Source organism: Gekko japonicus, unplaced genomic scaffold (assembly GCF_001447785.1).
Source record: "Gekko japonicus isolate JY-2015 unplaced genomic scaffold, Gekko_japonicus_V1.1 scaffold3574, whole genome shotgun sequence".
NCBI lineage: Eukaryota > Metazoa > Chordata > Lepidosauria > Squamata > Gekkonidae > Gekko > Gekko japonicus.
This window is the reverse complement of record NW_015164305.1, coordinates 118,759-130,430: the sequence shown is the minus strand read 5'-3', so window position 1 is coordinate 130,430 and position 11,672 is coordinate 118,759. Positions and strand designations below refer to the sequence as shown.

The 11,672-nt window shown below is 44.0% G+C and overlaps 1 protein-coding gene across 3 annotated transcripts in view; it reads left to right on the top strand.

Annotated features, from left to right (window-relative positions):
* Window positions 1-11,672, top strand: part of GPM6B (glycoprotein M6B) — a 73,649-nt gene that overhangs the window by 12,186 nt on the left and 49,791 nt on the right. For 2 of the 3 annotated variants that reach the window (XM_015408815.1, XM_015408817.1), the window contains exon 1: window positions 5,098-5,476. The exons of the other annotated variant lie outside the window; for it this stretch is intronic. In XM_015408815.1, the coding sequence (XP_015264301.1) occupies window positions 5,428-5,476 (49 nt within the window). In that variant the 5' untranslated portion in view covers window positions 5,098-5,427. Of the gene's footprint in view, window positions 1-5,097; window positions 5,477-11,672 lie in introns of those variants that run through there. 3 annotated transcript variants of the gene reach the window in all.

The window sequence follows — 11,672 nt, the reverse complement described above, 5'->3', positions numbered from 1 at the left end:
TTTGGCTTATTCTTCCTTTTTTTAGATCTCTGCAGTGGCAAGATGTGGGTGGCACATAAATTTTCAGCCACATGCATCACGTAACAAATTTCAGTCACTGATGCTGGAACTTTTAAAGGAATAGGCAGAGAGCATCAGTACAAGTCAGCACATACTGTGTAGACTCATAAATGTATGAACATTTTTTTGCAAATGTAAAAGAATACTGTTCAGATGTCATGACTTTTTTAAAAAAAATCCAGATCAGCCTGTATGATAATGCCTTTGTATCTGTCTCTGGTACACCCTCTGTTTAGATAGCCAGTTTGGTGTCGTGGTTAGGAACGCGGACTCTAATCTGGGATAACTGGGTTTGATTCCCCACTCTTCCACATGTAGCTGCTGGTGTGACCTTGGGTCAGTCATAAAGTCTTTCAGAGCTGTTCTCTCAAGAACAGTCCTCTAAAGAGCTCTCTCGACCCCACCTACTTCACAGGGTGTCTGTTGTGGGGAGGGGAAGGGAAAGGAGATTGTAAACCGCTCTGACATTCCTTCGGGTAGTGAAGGGCGGGGTATAAATCCAATCTCTTATTATTATTATTGGAAATACTGTGTGTAATTCTGGTGCCCACATTTTCAAGCTGAAAAGGTGCAGATAATGGCAGCTGAAATGGTTGAGGGACTGCAGCACCTTTCATATGAAGAAAGATGATGGATTAGATCCTACAAGCTGTTCCACCAATGCATGCAAGAGCCTCTTTTAACCTTAGAAAAGGCTGTATCATGAATCATGGGATCAGGGCCGGCTCTCCCGCTAGGCCAACTAGGCACTCGCCTAGAGCGGGAGGCCCTGGATGGGGCGGTGGGCCCTGGATGGGGACACCGAAGTTCGCCTCCCCCCACCAAAAGCCAGCGCCAATCCCCGAGGCTCCCCTCCGCCACGTCCCTCCACGTCCTTCCTGCCTGCCTGGACCCTCTCCAGCGACCCATGGCCAGCAGGGAAAGGCACCAGCAGAGCGGGCGCATAAAGAGGGGAGCACGTGCCGGGGCTGCGCTTGCCGCCGCCTGCCAGGGGAGCCAAGGTCACCGGAGCTGCTGCAGGTGCCGCCAGGCAGGAGGTAAGTGTGCCCTGCTGCCGGCACCTCAGCCAGCAAGCCAGCCCTCTGCCCTGGGACCGCATGGCCCTTTACCCCCTCGCCCACCTACCTCTTCCCGCCGCGGGCACTCGGGTGGCAGCAGCAGCTAAGGAGTGCTGCCAAGAGGGGGTAAAGGGCCGTGTGGTCCCGGGGCGCACCGAGGCGGAGGGCTGGCTGGCTGGCTCAGGCGCCAGCAGAAAGAAAGCACCGTGGCCTCAAGTTTGCGCACGGGAGGGAGGCACACAATCCCCCCCCCCGCAGACCTTCAAACCAATGCATGGAAGTTAGGAGCTAAATGTGTTCGGGTTCCCTTTTCCCATGTTATATAACACATTTATAGCACGGTATGGGTTCTCTCATGTTACTTCGAGAGAACCCATACAGTGCTATAAATGTGTTATTTTTAAAAAGTGAAGTTCAATTAAAAAAATTCCGACTGTGCCATGCACCTTGCTGAATGACCTTGTGGCGGTCACATACTCAGCGTATCCTATAAAATAGAGGGGGGAACAATGTAAGCCTCTTCGGGGAGAAAGCTGGGGTTTTAATGAAGTGAATAAATAAAACTTTCTAGCACCACGAGAAGCTAAATCATATTAAGCGATGTTATGCTTTGACTTACACATACGTTTGCTTGGTTTCCATACCTCCTTCAAAAACTCACAAGCCTCTTTCAGTCCTCGTGTTTTTAGTGCCCCTGCCTCACATATGGGGAGAGGATGTTACCTCTGATCCTCCTGATATGTGTGATTGCCATTTTGTGTGAGTAGGGCAACAGATGTAGTTTTCATGCTTTGGTATGTGTCAGCAACAACCCATGAGCGATTTCTCACTAGAGCTGCCTCGCAGCACAGCGCCGTTTGCCTCAACACAAACATGTCAATTTCAGACCCGAAGCTCCGGGGCTGCATTTTGACTCGGGGCTTCGCCCGATTTCCTCCGCAGTTTCGTGATCCTGGTTTTTGAGGATCATGAAACTGCGGAGGAAATCGGGCAAAGCCCTGAGTCAAATGCAGCCCCACAGCCTCGGGTGTGAAATTGACATGTTTGTGTCAGGGCAAACGGTGCTGTGCTGCGAGGCAGCTCTAGTGAGAAATCACCCCATATTTCTCAGAGGGTGGTCATGTTGGCCTGCAGTAGAACAGCTAGATTTGAGTCCAGCAGCACCTTAGCAGACCTACAAGATTTCCGGGGCATGGGCTTTTGAGAGCCAAGGCTCCCTTCTTCAGGGAGCATTGCCCCTCTTCACATAAAATGGTGACTGCACATACTGGGAGGACTGCATATTAGCATACTGTCTTGGTATGTGAGGTAGGAGCATAAAAAGGTAATGACTCGAAATGGCTATGCACACACATAGGAAAGGTAAAGGGGTAAAGAGATGTTTTGTGTTCTGGGAATGGAAAGGCGAAGAGATGTTTTGTGCTCAGGTACCTAAAAGTGGAGCCCCAGTCAGTTCCCACTCCCACTCCCAGGTATTTTGAAAGGGGAAAAATGCCATGGGATTATACCACCACAAATTAGAGGAGGGAGCCTGTACGTTGAATGCTGTTCTGCCCCCCCTCTTCCATTCTTCCCTTCCCCAAAGACAAGGAAATTGCTGCAGAGGACATAGATTAAATGGAAGCTTAAAGTCTCTGCTATTTTGCACAGGACTAATAGAAGCTAAGATGAAGCCAGAGGAGATGTAAATGGTTTCTTCCTCTTCACTGCTGTTGCTGAGGCGATTGGAGCACTGCTGTTTTCCTGGTGACTAGTGCCTGCTTCAAGCAGGTGGCTCTTTGCTTCAAGTTTTTCACTCAGCCCTGACCTGGATAGCCCAGGCAAGCCTGATCTTGTCAGATCTCGGAAGCTAAGCAGGGCTGATCCTGGCAAGTATTTGGATGGGAGACCTCCAGAGAATACCAGGGTCAGGAGGCCAGAGGCAGGCTATCAAGCCACTTCTCTGAACGTCCTCTGTGCCCCAGTAGGAGTCGCCAGAGGTCGCCATGACTTCTAGCTATTTAAGTTTCAAATGTGATATATGAAAGCACTTGCCACATCCAAAGCCCCTGCATGCAGAAAGAGCCCAAAAGGGAGAAGGGCGCAAGGCAAGCATTCTTCCTGTACTGCTAGCTTTCCCCATACTGAATCTTTTTGCCATGGGAGAGGTGGTACCTGAAGAACATTGGAAGAGGCAATGCTTTATCTACATTCCAAGATGATACATTCTCACCGCAACTTTGGCACTCTTGCCTTTAAAAAAAGATCTAAATAAATTTTCAAAACACAGTGAATCAAAACTAGCATAGACAACTGAGTGAAAACCTTTTTTTTTTTTTTGGTATTTTTGCATGTCTGTGTGTGTGTGTGTGTGTCCGTGCCCAGAAGGCCCTGTCCACATGAGGGGTTGTGGGCCTGATTGGGGCCGGAGCAAACGGGCGCGATCCCACTGCAACATCTGGGCAGTGTTGTGCACCCGTCCCCGATCTGGCCCTTCCCCCGAAAAAACGCATCAAAAATGAACCAACTACCAAGGTGGTTCATCCACGACAGCTGCATCAATGCCAGCCATGGGATCGCCGGCCCGTCTTTCTGCCGGCGCACCCTCGGCTCCTGCCTGAACTGCGCATGCTCAGACATGCGCAGTTTGGTAGTCTCCCGTTCCCCTCCGTTGCTTCCCCCGGCATCTGATCGTGCCGGGGAGGGAATGCGCCGCGGCTCAGGGGATCAATGTGATCCCGCCGTGGCGTGTTTCTTTTGGTGCGGCTTTCAGAAGCTGCACTTCAGCCCGTCCCTTTCCGCCCCGTGTGGCAGGGGCCCTTAGATTAGCTGGTCTACCAGCAAAGTGGGTTCTCAGTATTAAATAGCAAATAAACTAAAAACAAAACAAAACCCAATGTTTTATTTTCTTGAAAAAATCTTCAAGCCTATATTATTGCATGGGCTCATCCAATTTGTTAACTGTTGCTATATTTTGTATGCAACTGTTTTATTCGTGTACCAAAACCTGAAATAGCAAATTATCAGTTCTCTTAAGTACCATCCCTGTGGAAACCGGGCATTTTACCTGGATGCTGATTATATCCTATCAATTCTAAAAAAAGAAATAATCTGCATTTTTAAAGTCTTGCATTTAAAGGGATGTTTGTACCAGAAAAAGGATGCAACTAACAAACATGGCTAACTTTATCCAGTAAGCTCAGGGTGGCCTACATGGTTTTTCCTTTCCCCTTCTATCCTGACAAGCACCCCGTGTGGCTGAGGGAATATCAGGAAGTCTCAGGTTTACCCAGTGAGCTTCATGTAAAAGTAAGGATTTGAAATCTGGTCTCCCAGATCCTAGTCTGACTGTCTAACTGCTACACCATGAAGCCTGAGAGGTTACAGGTCTTTTGACTGCATGTCTTTATTCGTTGTTTTTGGGGTTGAATCCTGCTAGTGACTGAACCTCCTTCTCGTGCACGAAGAGGCGTGCTCTGCTGATGGAAGACTCCATTGCTTGCAGAATGGATCCACCTCTTAGACTCGTGTCATAATGTTTAACTGACCATAAAGAAGTGTGAAAAGATTTCCCCCCCACTCCGCTACAAGCATTGATCCAGTGTTTTAGTTTTGTTTATGTCTGCAAACTCTCTTCAAAATTTGAATCCCACATATCCCTTTGAAAGTCAAAAGCTAAACATGCATGGACTAGCATGCCCTGCTGATGTCCTGCATGAGAACGGAGGACATATGGAATAAATCAAAATGCAGGCATCATAATAGGGTCCCATGGGAAAGGGAGCCCTGTAATATTGTGTGATGACATGGACTGTCCTTAGAGATGGTGTAGGGAGGGGGGGCTAGTGTTGTCGCTGAGTCATGCAACAGGAGGGGGCTCCTTTCACTCCCTCAGATGCAGCCCCTCATCTGATGTCACAGATCTATTCTCCACCCGGGAATTGATTAACATTCATAGGGAGAAAAGGAAAGTGGTGAATACGCAAAAGAAAAGGGAGGCAAGCTGATTCAAGTTCCCACTGCAAATACATTGCGAGCAGGGAGACAATCAAGCACAGAATGGCTATTTTATAACTGGGGTCTCTGACGTATGGCTGAGTGTTTGCTGGCAGAGATCTTTATGGACCAGTAGGCAGATCGCAACTGAAGCTGACAAGACTTTGTGCATTTTGGAAAGGAGTGTAATCTACTGTAGTGAGGAACAGAGCCACTCAATCACTGCAGCGGTAAATAAAGGACAGAAGTGAAGGAAGAAAGAAGGAAGAGAGAGGAAAGTCTTTGCTGGGGGTGGGGAGCGAAAGCATTTTTGGTGGATGGTATAAAGCCAGCCATGGAAACTGCAGCCGAGGAAAATACAGAACAAAGCCAAGAGAAAAAAGGTACCCAGCGGTCCAAACAACAGACTGTTTAAATCTTTTTAAGAACCTGCAGTGAAAAGATTTAGGCTGTGTTTGTCATTCTCTTTAGAGCAGCATTTAAACAATCATTATGGCATCTTCTAGCTTCTGGTGATTTTTATTCTGTATAACTTGACAGCAGATTAACAGAACAGGAATCTATCCCCATCTCTCGCCTGGCATTTCAGCCATCTCCTACCCCCCCCCCCCCGCTGCCCCAAAGTCTATACTATATTTATAGCAGTTTAGAGAGAATTAACTGGGTTTATATGTGTTTGTGTGTACATGCATGTCTTATTGAAGCATTTTGAGTCTCAGGGGTTTATTTAGGCAATGCTTCATTAGAGTGACATGAAGCTTTCTGCCAATGTAGAGTTCACATTCTATTGAATTCTCTCCCTTTTTTTGTTGTTGTTGACTATAAAGCCTGGGGAAGAGATCTACTTGTGCAATCACAGTTTGCAAAAATATGTGCATCATGTTTCAGAAGGGACAGATTTAAATACAGGGAAGTAGTAGGCAGGCTTGAACTAGAAAGAATTTGAATATTGATGGTGATCTATTATTCTAAAGTTCAGCACCATACCACATAAATTTATCTAGTTAGGAACTTCAGATGTTTTTGATTGCTTTTCGCCATAGCTAATGTTTGTGCTGAAATTTTGCAGCCATCTACATTTGTGTAAAGCTAATAAGCATATGCTACTGAATACAGGATTGCTGCCAACATGAGTAATTTCTTCTCTGTGATACAGTTCTAAAACCTGGAGGGACAATTCCCCCCCCTACTGTAGGCTATTTTAATATTGCCTTTATAACTATCTGACGTGCTAGCTGCCATTTAATCTGCTTTAGTTTGACTTTAAGTGAATTGGTACTTTAAATATGGAGTGAAAATATTAGGATCTATGTCCTGTACAGTATCTGTTACTCTATATGGAACAGTTTAATCGATGGAACACAGAAAGAGCATTCCAAGGGGTATGCAGGATTTAGTAAAGTGAAATTTAGCAAGCATGCAGACTGTGGTATAATACCCTGAGATTCTGATCAACGCATTACAATGATCAGAAATCAAGTTTTGCAGTACCATTGACACACTGTGTCTATGATGAGCATCACTCTAAAGGTTTTAACAGAAGTTGTGTTACAGGTAACTCTTACAATTTGAGATTGTGGAAAGACTGTGTTATTACTGGTGTACTGGACATATATTCTTCTGCCCTGTTACACTCTCCCCCCACCCCACTATTGCAATCAAAGCTAATGGCTGAGATCTAACGAAGCCGCTTCTGCTTCCTCAAGTGGTTTACGTTAGGCCAGTATAAATTTTTGTTGCATTAACAAATGACCTCTGTGCCATATTGCAAACTGCTTTTGAGGCTTCCCTGTATTTCAAGAGAAGTGTCCTGCATTTTGGGAGGCTGCTGTTTGAGGAATGCAATCCCCCCCCCCAGCTCAGTGAGTTTCTTTCGTTATCTTTAGATCATTTTTTATTTGATAGAGTGGATGGAGTTTATTTAGAATATATTTTATTCAAATATTTCCCCGGTTGCTTATGTGGATACAATTTACTTAGAAAGCAGGAAGTAACAGATATTGTAAGGTTAGTCTTAAAATGTCTTTTGTGAAGCTGGTTATTATACATAGAAGAATTAAATGAAATAGTATTTACTTGTTTTTTTCACCTATATCCTTCCTTTCCCCCCAGCCAGGACTGAGCAGCCCAAAGTTATTCTCTTTCTCAGATAAAATTCAGACCAGTCTCTGCCTGCATTAAGTAGAAATGCAGGAGAATCTTGCTTCTGTTTACAACCTTCAATTAAGGTGGCTGGTCTAAAAGCATGCCTTAGTCCCATTGAAATCAACCAGACTTGCAGTCAGTGGGCTTGGAAGGGTGCAGCTCTTCTTAGAAGGGCTCTGGAAATCACTTAAGCGTGCACTAAAGTCCCATTGATTTCCTCAGGATTTAGACATGTATATAAAAGTTCTCTGGATTGTTCCCTAGATTTTTTTCCAAAGCATAACACATGGAAACCTTTAATGAATACTGCTTGCATGTTGTGTGTGCTCATAGTATTATTTACTGGTTGCACTGCCTTCCTGGTGGTGACACTGGTGTTTCAGGGTCTTTTTCTTAACACAACAGGGGACTGACTCAACATGGGATTAAAATGTATAGCATTATTCTGAATGGTCAAAATTTGAATGGAATTTCCAAGAATGTCATGCAAATATTTCTGTAGTGTTAAGACTGTAACAGAAAGCAGACATCTAATAATTACATTTTAATAATCTGCCTGAACTGTGGCTTAATTTTTCATTCTTTTAAATTCAGTTTACTTTAGTGCACTGAACCTGTTGCTGTTTGACCAAAATACTAGATGCTGAACCAGGGAAGCATAGTAGTTTGATCACTGGCTAATTATATAGTTTTGTATATTGTAAACATCCACTTGTGTACCAATAAAGTTTTGAATGTCATAGTAGTTGCACATTTTGGTGAAATCCAATGGGAATGCTTCCATTGATTTAAATGGGAGGTAGATAGAGCCTCTATAGCTTTTTTGTGATCTTGTGGAGCACACAGCAATATTGTTACAAAAATGTTTTATTTAAACAGCCCTGGAAATGGTAGTCTTTCCTTCCTGCATATATGTGATATAATATCAAGCATCTAGAGATACCCAGAAATTGCAGATTATCTTAATTTTAATAACTGCATGCTGAAAACATGTGTCTAATATAGAACACTTCTGCTTCCCTCAAGATATAACTGTGTTCTCATTGAGAAAGCTGGGCCACCGTCACGCAAACACCTTGCTTTATTCTGAATAGGCAATATTTGTATCTGAGGAATAGTCCACAAACATACTGTCCACGGGATTGTTTATCAGATATTTTATAGAGCTGCAAACCAGACTGGGTGCATTTAAAGCTGAGGGTTTATAAATTATTCTAAATGGCAGGGTTTATCTTGCAGCCATTAAATTAACAACTGGGAGGGGTAGGTGGAGTTACTGAGATGGAACAAATGGGTAAACCAAATGCCATTTTATATCAGCAGTGGAAGGAACAGATCTTGATACATAATAACACAGACAAGATGTTTGCATTTAAATTAGGACAAAAAAAAAACCCTATCGAAAATAAAATACAGTTGGGGAAAGCAAAAAAAAAAAAGGTTGGCAGCATCTGAAGTAAAATATTAGATTACTGTAGATATTTAACAACCCAGAAAATACTATTTTTGCATTTGAACAATGTCTTAATAATAATCTTGTTATTGCTCAATAAAATAAGTGGCAATATTTGAACATTAAGTCGTAGGGTTCCCAGGGGATGGTTTTTTTTTTTTTTTGCCAAATCCAGGTTGGGAAACGCATGGAGATTTGGGGATGGATCCTGGAAAGGACAGGGACCTCAGAGGGGTACAATGCCGTAGAGTCCACCCTCCAAAGCATCCATTTTCTTCAGGGCAACTGATCTCTATAGTCTGGAGATGAGCTGTAATTTTGGGGGATTCCCAGGTCCCGCCTGGAGGCTGTCATCCCTATTAAGTAGGCATTTGTGGGTAGAGGCAGGGCCACAAGTGGTTGAAATGGAAGTGCCAATAAGGAACTAAGAGGTTTCAGATTAGGAGTTTTTAATGATGTATGAATTAAATTGCAGCCAGTTTCGTATGGTGATCATATATTAGGTAATATCTTAATTCCTCTTCCAACAGACTTTCTGCTTATCCTCCACCCCTGGAGGCCCCCATCTTGCACCCCATGCAGAACCTGAGAGTTTATAAGCATTGGAGTGTATGTGGGATTGTTAGGGATGCCAAACTCCAGGTGGGATCTTGGGGATCCCCCAGATTTACAGCGTATCTCTAGACTACAGAGATCAGAGGGTGGACTCTGTGGCACTGTACCCCACTGAGGTCCCTGTCCTCCCCAGGTTCCACCCCCAAATCTCCAGAAGTTTCCCAACCTGAATCTGACAACCCCCTCCCCCGCTGGTGGACCTGGAAACCTTGGGGGTTGTAGACTGGAAATGCTAAATACAATATGTTGATCATTGCTCCTGTGCAAATATCTGTACGTTTCTGTGAGACTTGTGCAAAAACAATACTTGATAGGTTATACCTGTTACCCCAAACTAGTTGAAATTATAAATATAAATGTGTACATGAGGGGGCTTAGTATGAGGAAATGTGCTAGTCTGAATAGAGCACTGTTATAAAAATAGCTGCAGGAACAAAATGTTCCCAAACAAAAATGTACAGAAAACGTCATGTGCAGTGGTAGGCTGTCTACAAGGATCTTCTTTGCCAATCGGAAGGCTAGCTGGTGCAGATCACCTGTTGGCAAGGATGGGGAAATGTTTCATACGCCCTTCCCAAATAGGTGAATGACTTCGTTGCCTTCTTTGGCTGTGCAGGAGCACTACCTAACCTTCTGTTGTGGATCTAGAGAGACCATATGTATGGAAGAAAATCTGAGTCCAACAAAGTTTAATTCTGGGTATAAACTTTCGTGTGCACGCATACTTCATAAGATACTTTGAAACATTTTCTCAAGCCGTACTTATAGATTGGGGAGGGGGTGTTAATTGCCAGGAAGGGCTAGTTAGAGTCAGGATGCATAAGTAACTGGGAGATAATTATAACTGAGATTAGATTAAAGCAGTTGTGAAGACCTGTGAATGGCAGCATAGTAGCGTGCAAATACAGGAGTTAAGAAACAGATGTGAGAACTAAGTTTGGGTCCAGTTGCACCAAGACCAACAAAGTTCAGTTCCGGGTATAAGCAAGAACTGAGAGACTTCACATGTGTAGATGTATGTATGAAAGAAAGAGAAGGCAGCCCCCTTGCTGGAATTCCCAGTTGGTGAAAAATTGTGCTAGATGTTGGCATGTGTTTATGTTAGTGGTCCTTTTTCTCTCTTCCTCTGCTCTGATTCCTGATCACAGTGGTCCCTTCTGAATAGTATTCCTGCTGCTGAAGCACATATCGCACAGTATTCCCCTTGTGCCCACCACTGAGAACCTCCGTGTTAACCATGTCCTTTTACAGTACATAGTGAAGCATAGGATCAGGCTCTTGACATATTAAATATCTTTATGTTGGTTAAAATGAATTCTAACACTGCCATCCTAAGCAGAGTTACACTTCAGTGGACTCAGAAGTGTGCGACTAGTCTGTTTAGACTACACCATGTGCCAAATTATATGGTCCATGCACCATCCTATGAAGAAAAAGATCCTTAACAGTGCTGTACTGGGCCTTCTCTTGATCACTGGTAGTTTTGTCAAAGAAAAAAGAGATGTTATTTGGGGTGTGTTATAAAAGTTATAGAAGCCATAGTTAACAAAGCATTCCATATCTGAAGAAGGCAAACCTTGTTTTTCAGGTGGGTAGCCATGTTGGTCTGAAGCAGCAGAACAACATCTGAGTCCAGTGGCACCTTTAAGACCAACAAAGTTTTATTCAAGGTATAAGCTTTTATGTGCAAGCATACTTCTTCAGATACAGTGAAACAGAATTTCCTCAACCATTAAATATAGTTACCAGGAAGGGCCAATTAGAGTCAAGGCAGAGACAGAAACAATATGGAAATTACCAGTCCATACATATAGGTAGAGGGTGAGCAGTAAATTATCATACAACATAATGATGATGTTTAACAAATTCAAGGATCAAACAGGGATAATAGGCTTAGTTTGTATGGTTGCCATTTGCTTGGGTTCAGTTCTGGGGTAGGGTTACCAGGTCCTCTTCGCTCGCCAATTGATGGTGGGAGGGAGCTCTCCGAGAGTGTGGGGGTCAGGTGACGTCACCGTGCGCGATGTCCCCAGTGTGATGACATCACGTGGAAGTGACGTCACATGGCGACGCTCTGGTATTTTGCGCAAAACTCTATGGTTGCCAGCTGGCTGGTGATGGGCAAAAGCCCACCAAATCGTGGGATCCCCTGCTCTCACCTGGGGGCTGGCAACCCTATTCTGGGGGGAAACAGTGAAGGAAATAAATATATCAGAATTGGAGATTGATGTATCCTTAATTGTGGAATGCTGAGAGTAATTAATTGATACCCTCCATCCGTCTCCTCTCAAGCACTGGAGGCCACTTTACAGCATTTTCTTTACTTCACAGCATCTTAAGAACATAAAAACATAAGAGAAGCCAAT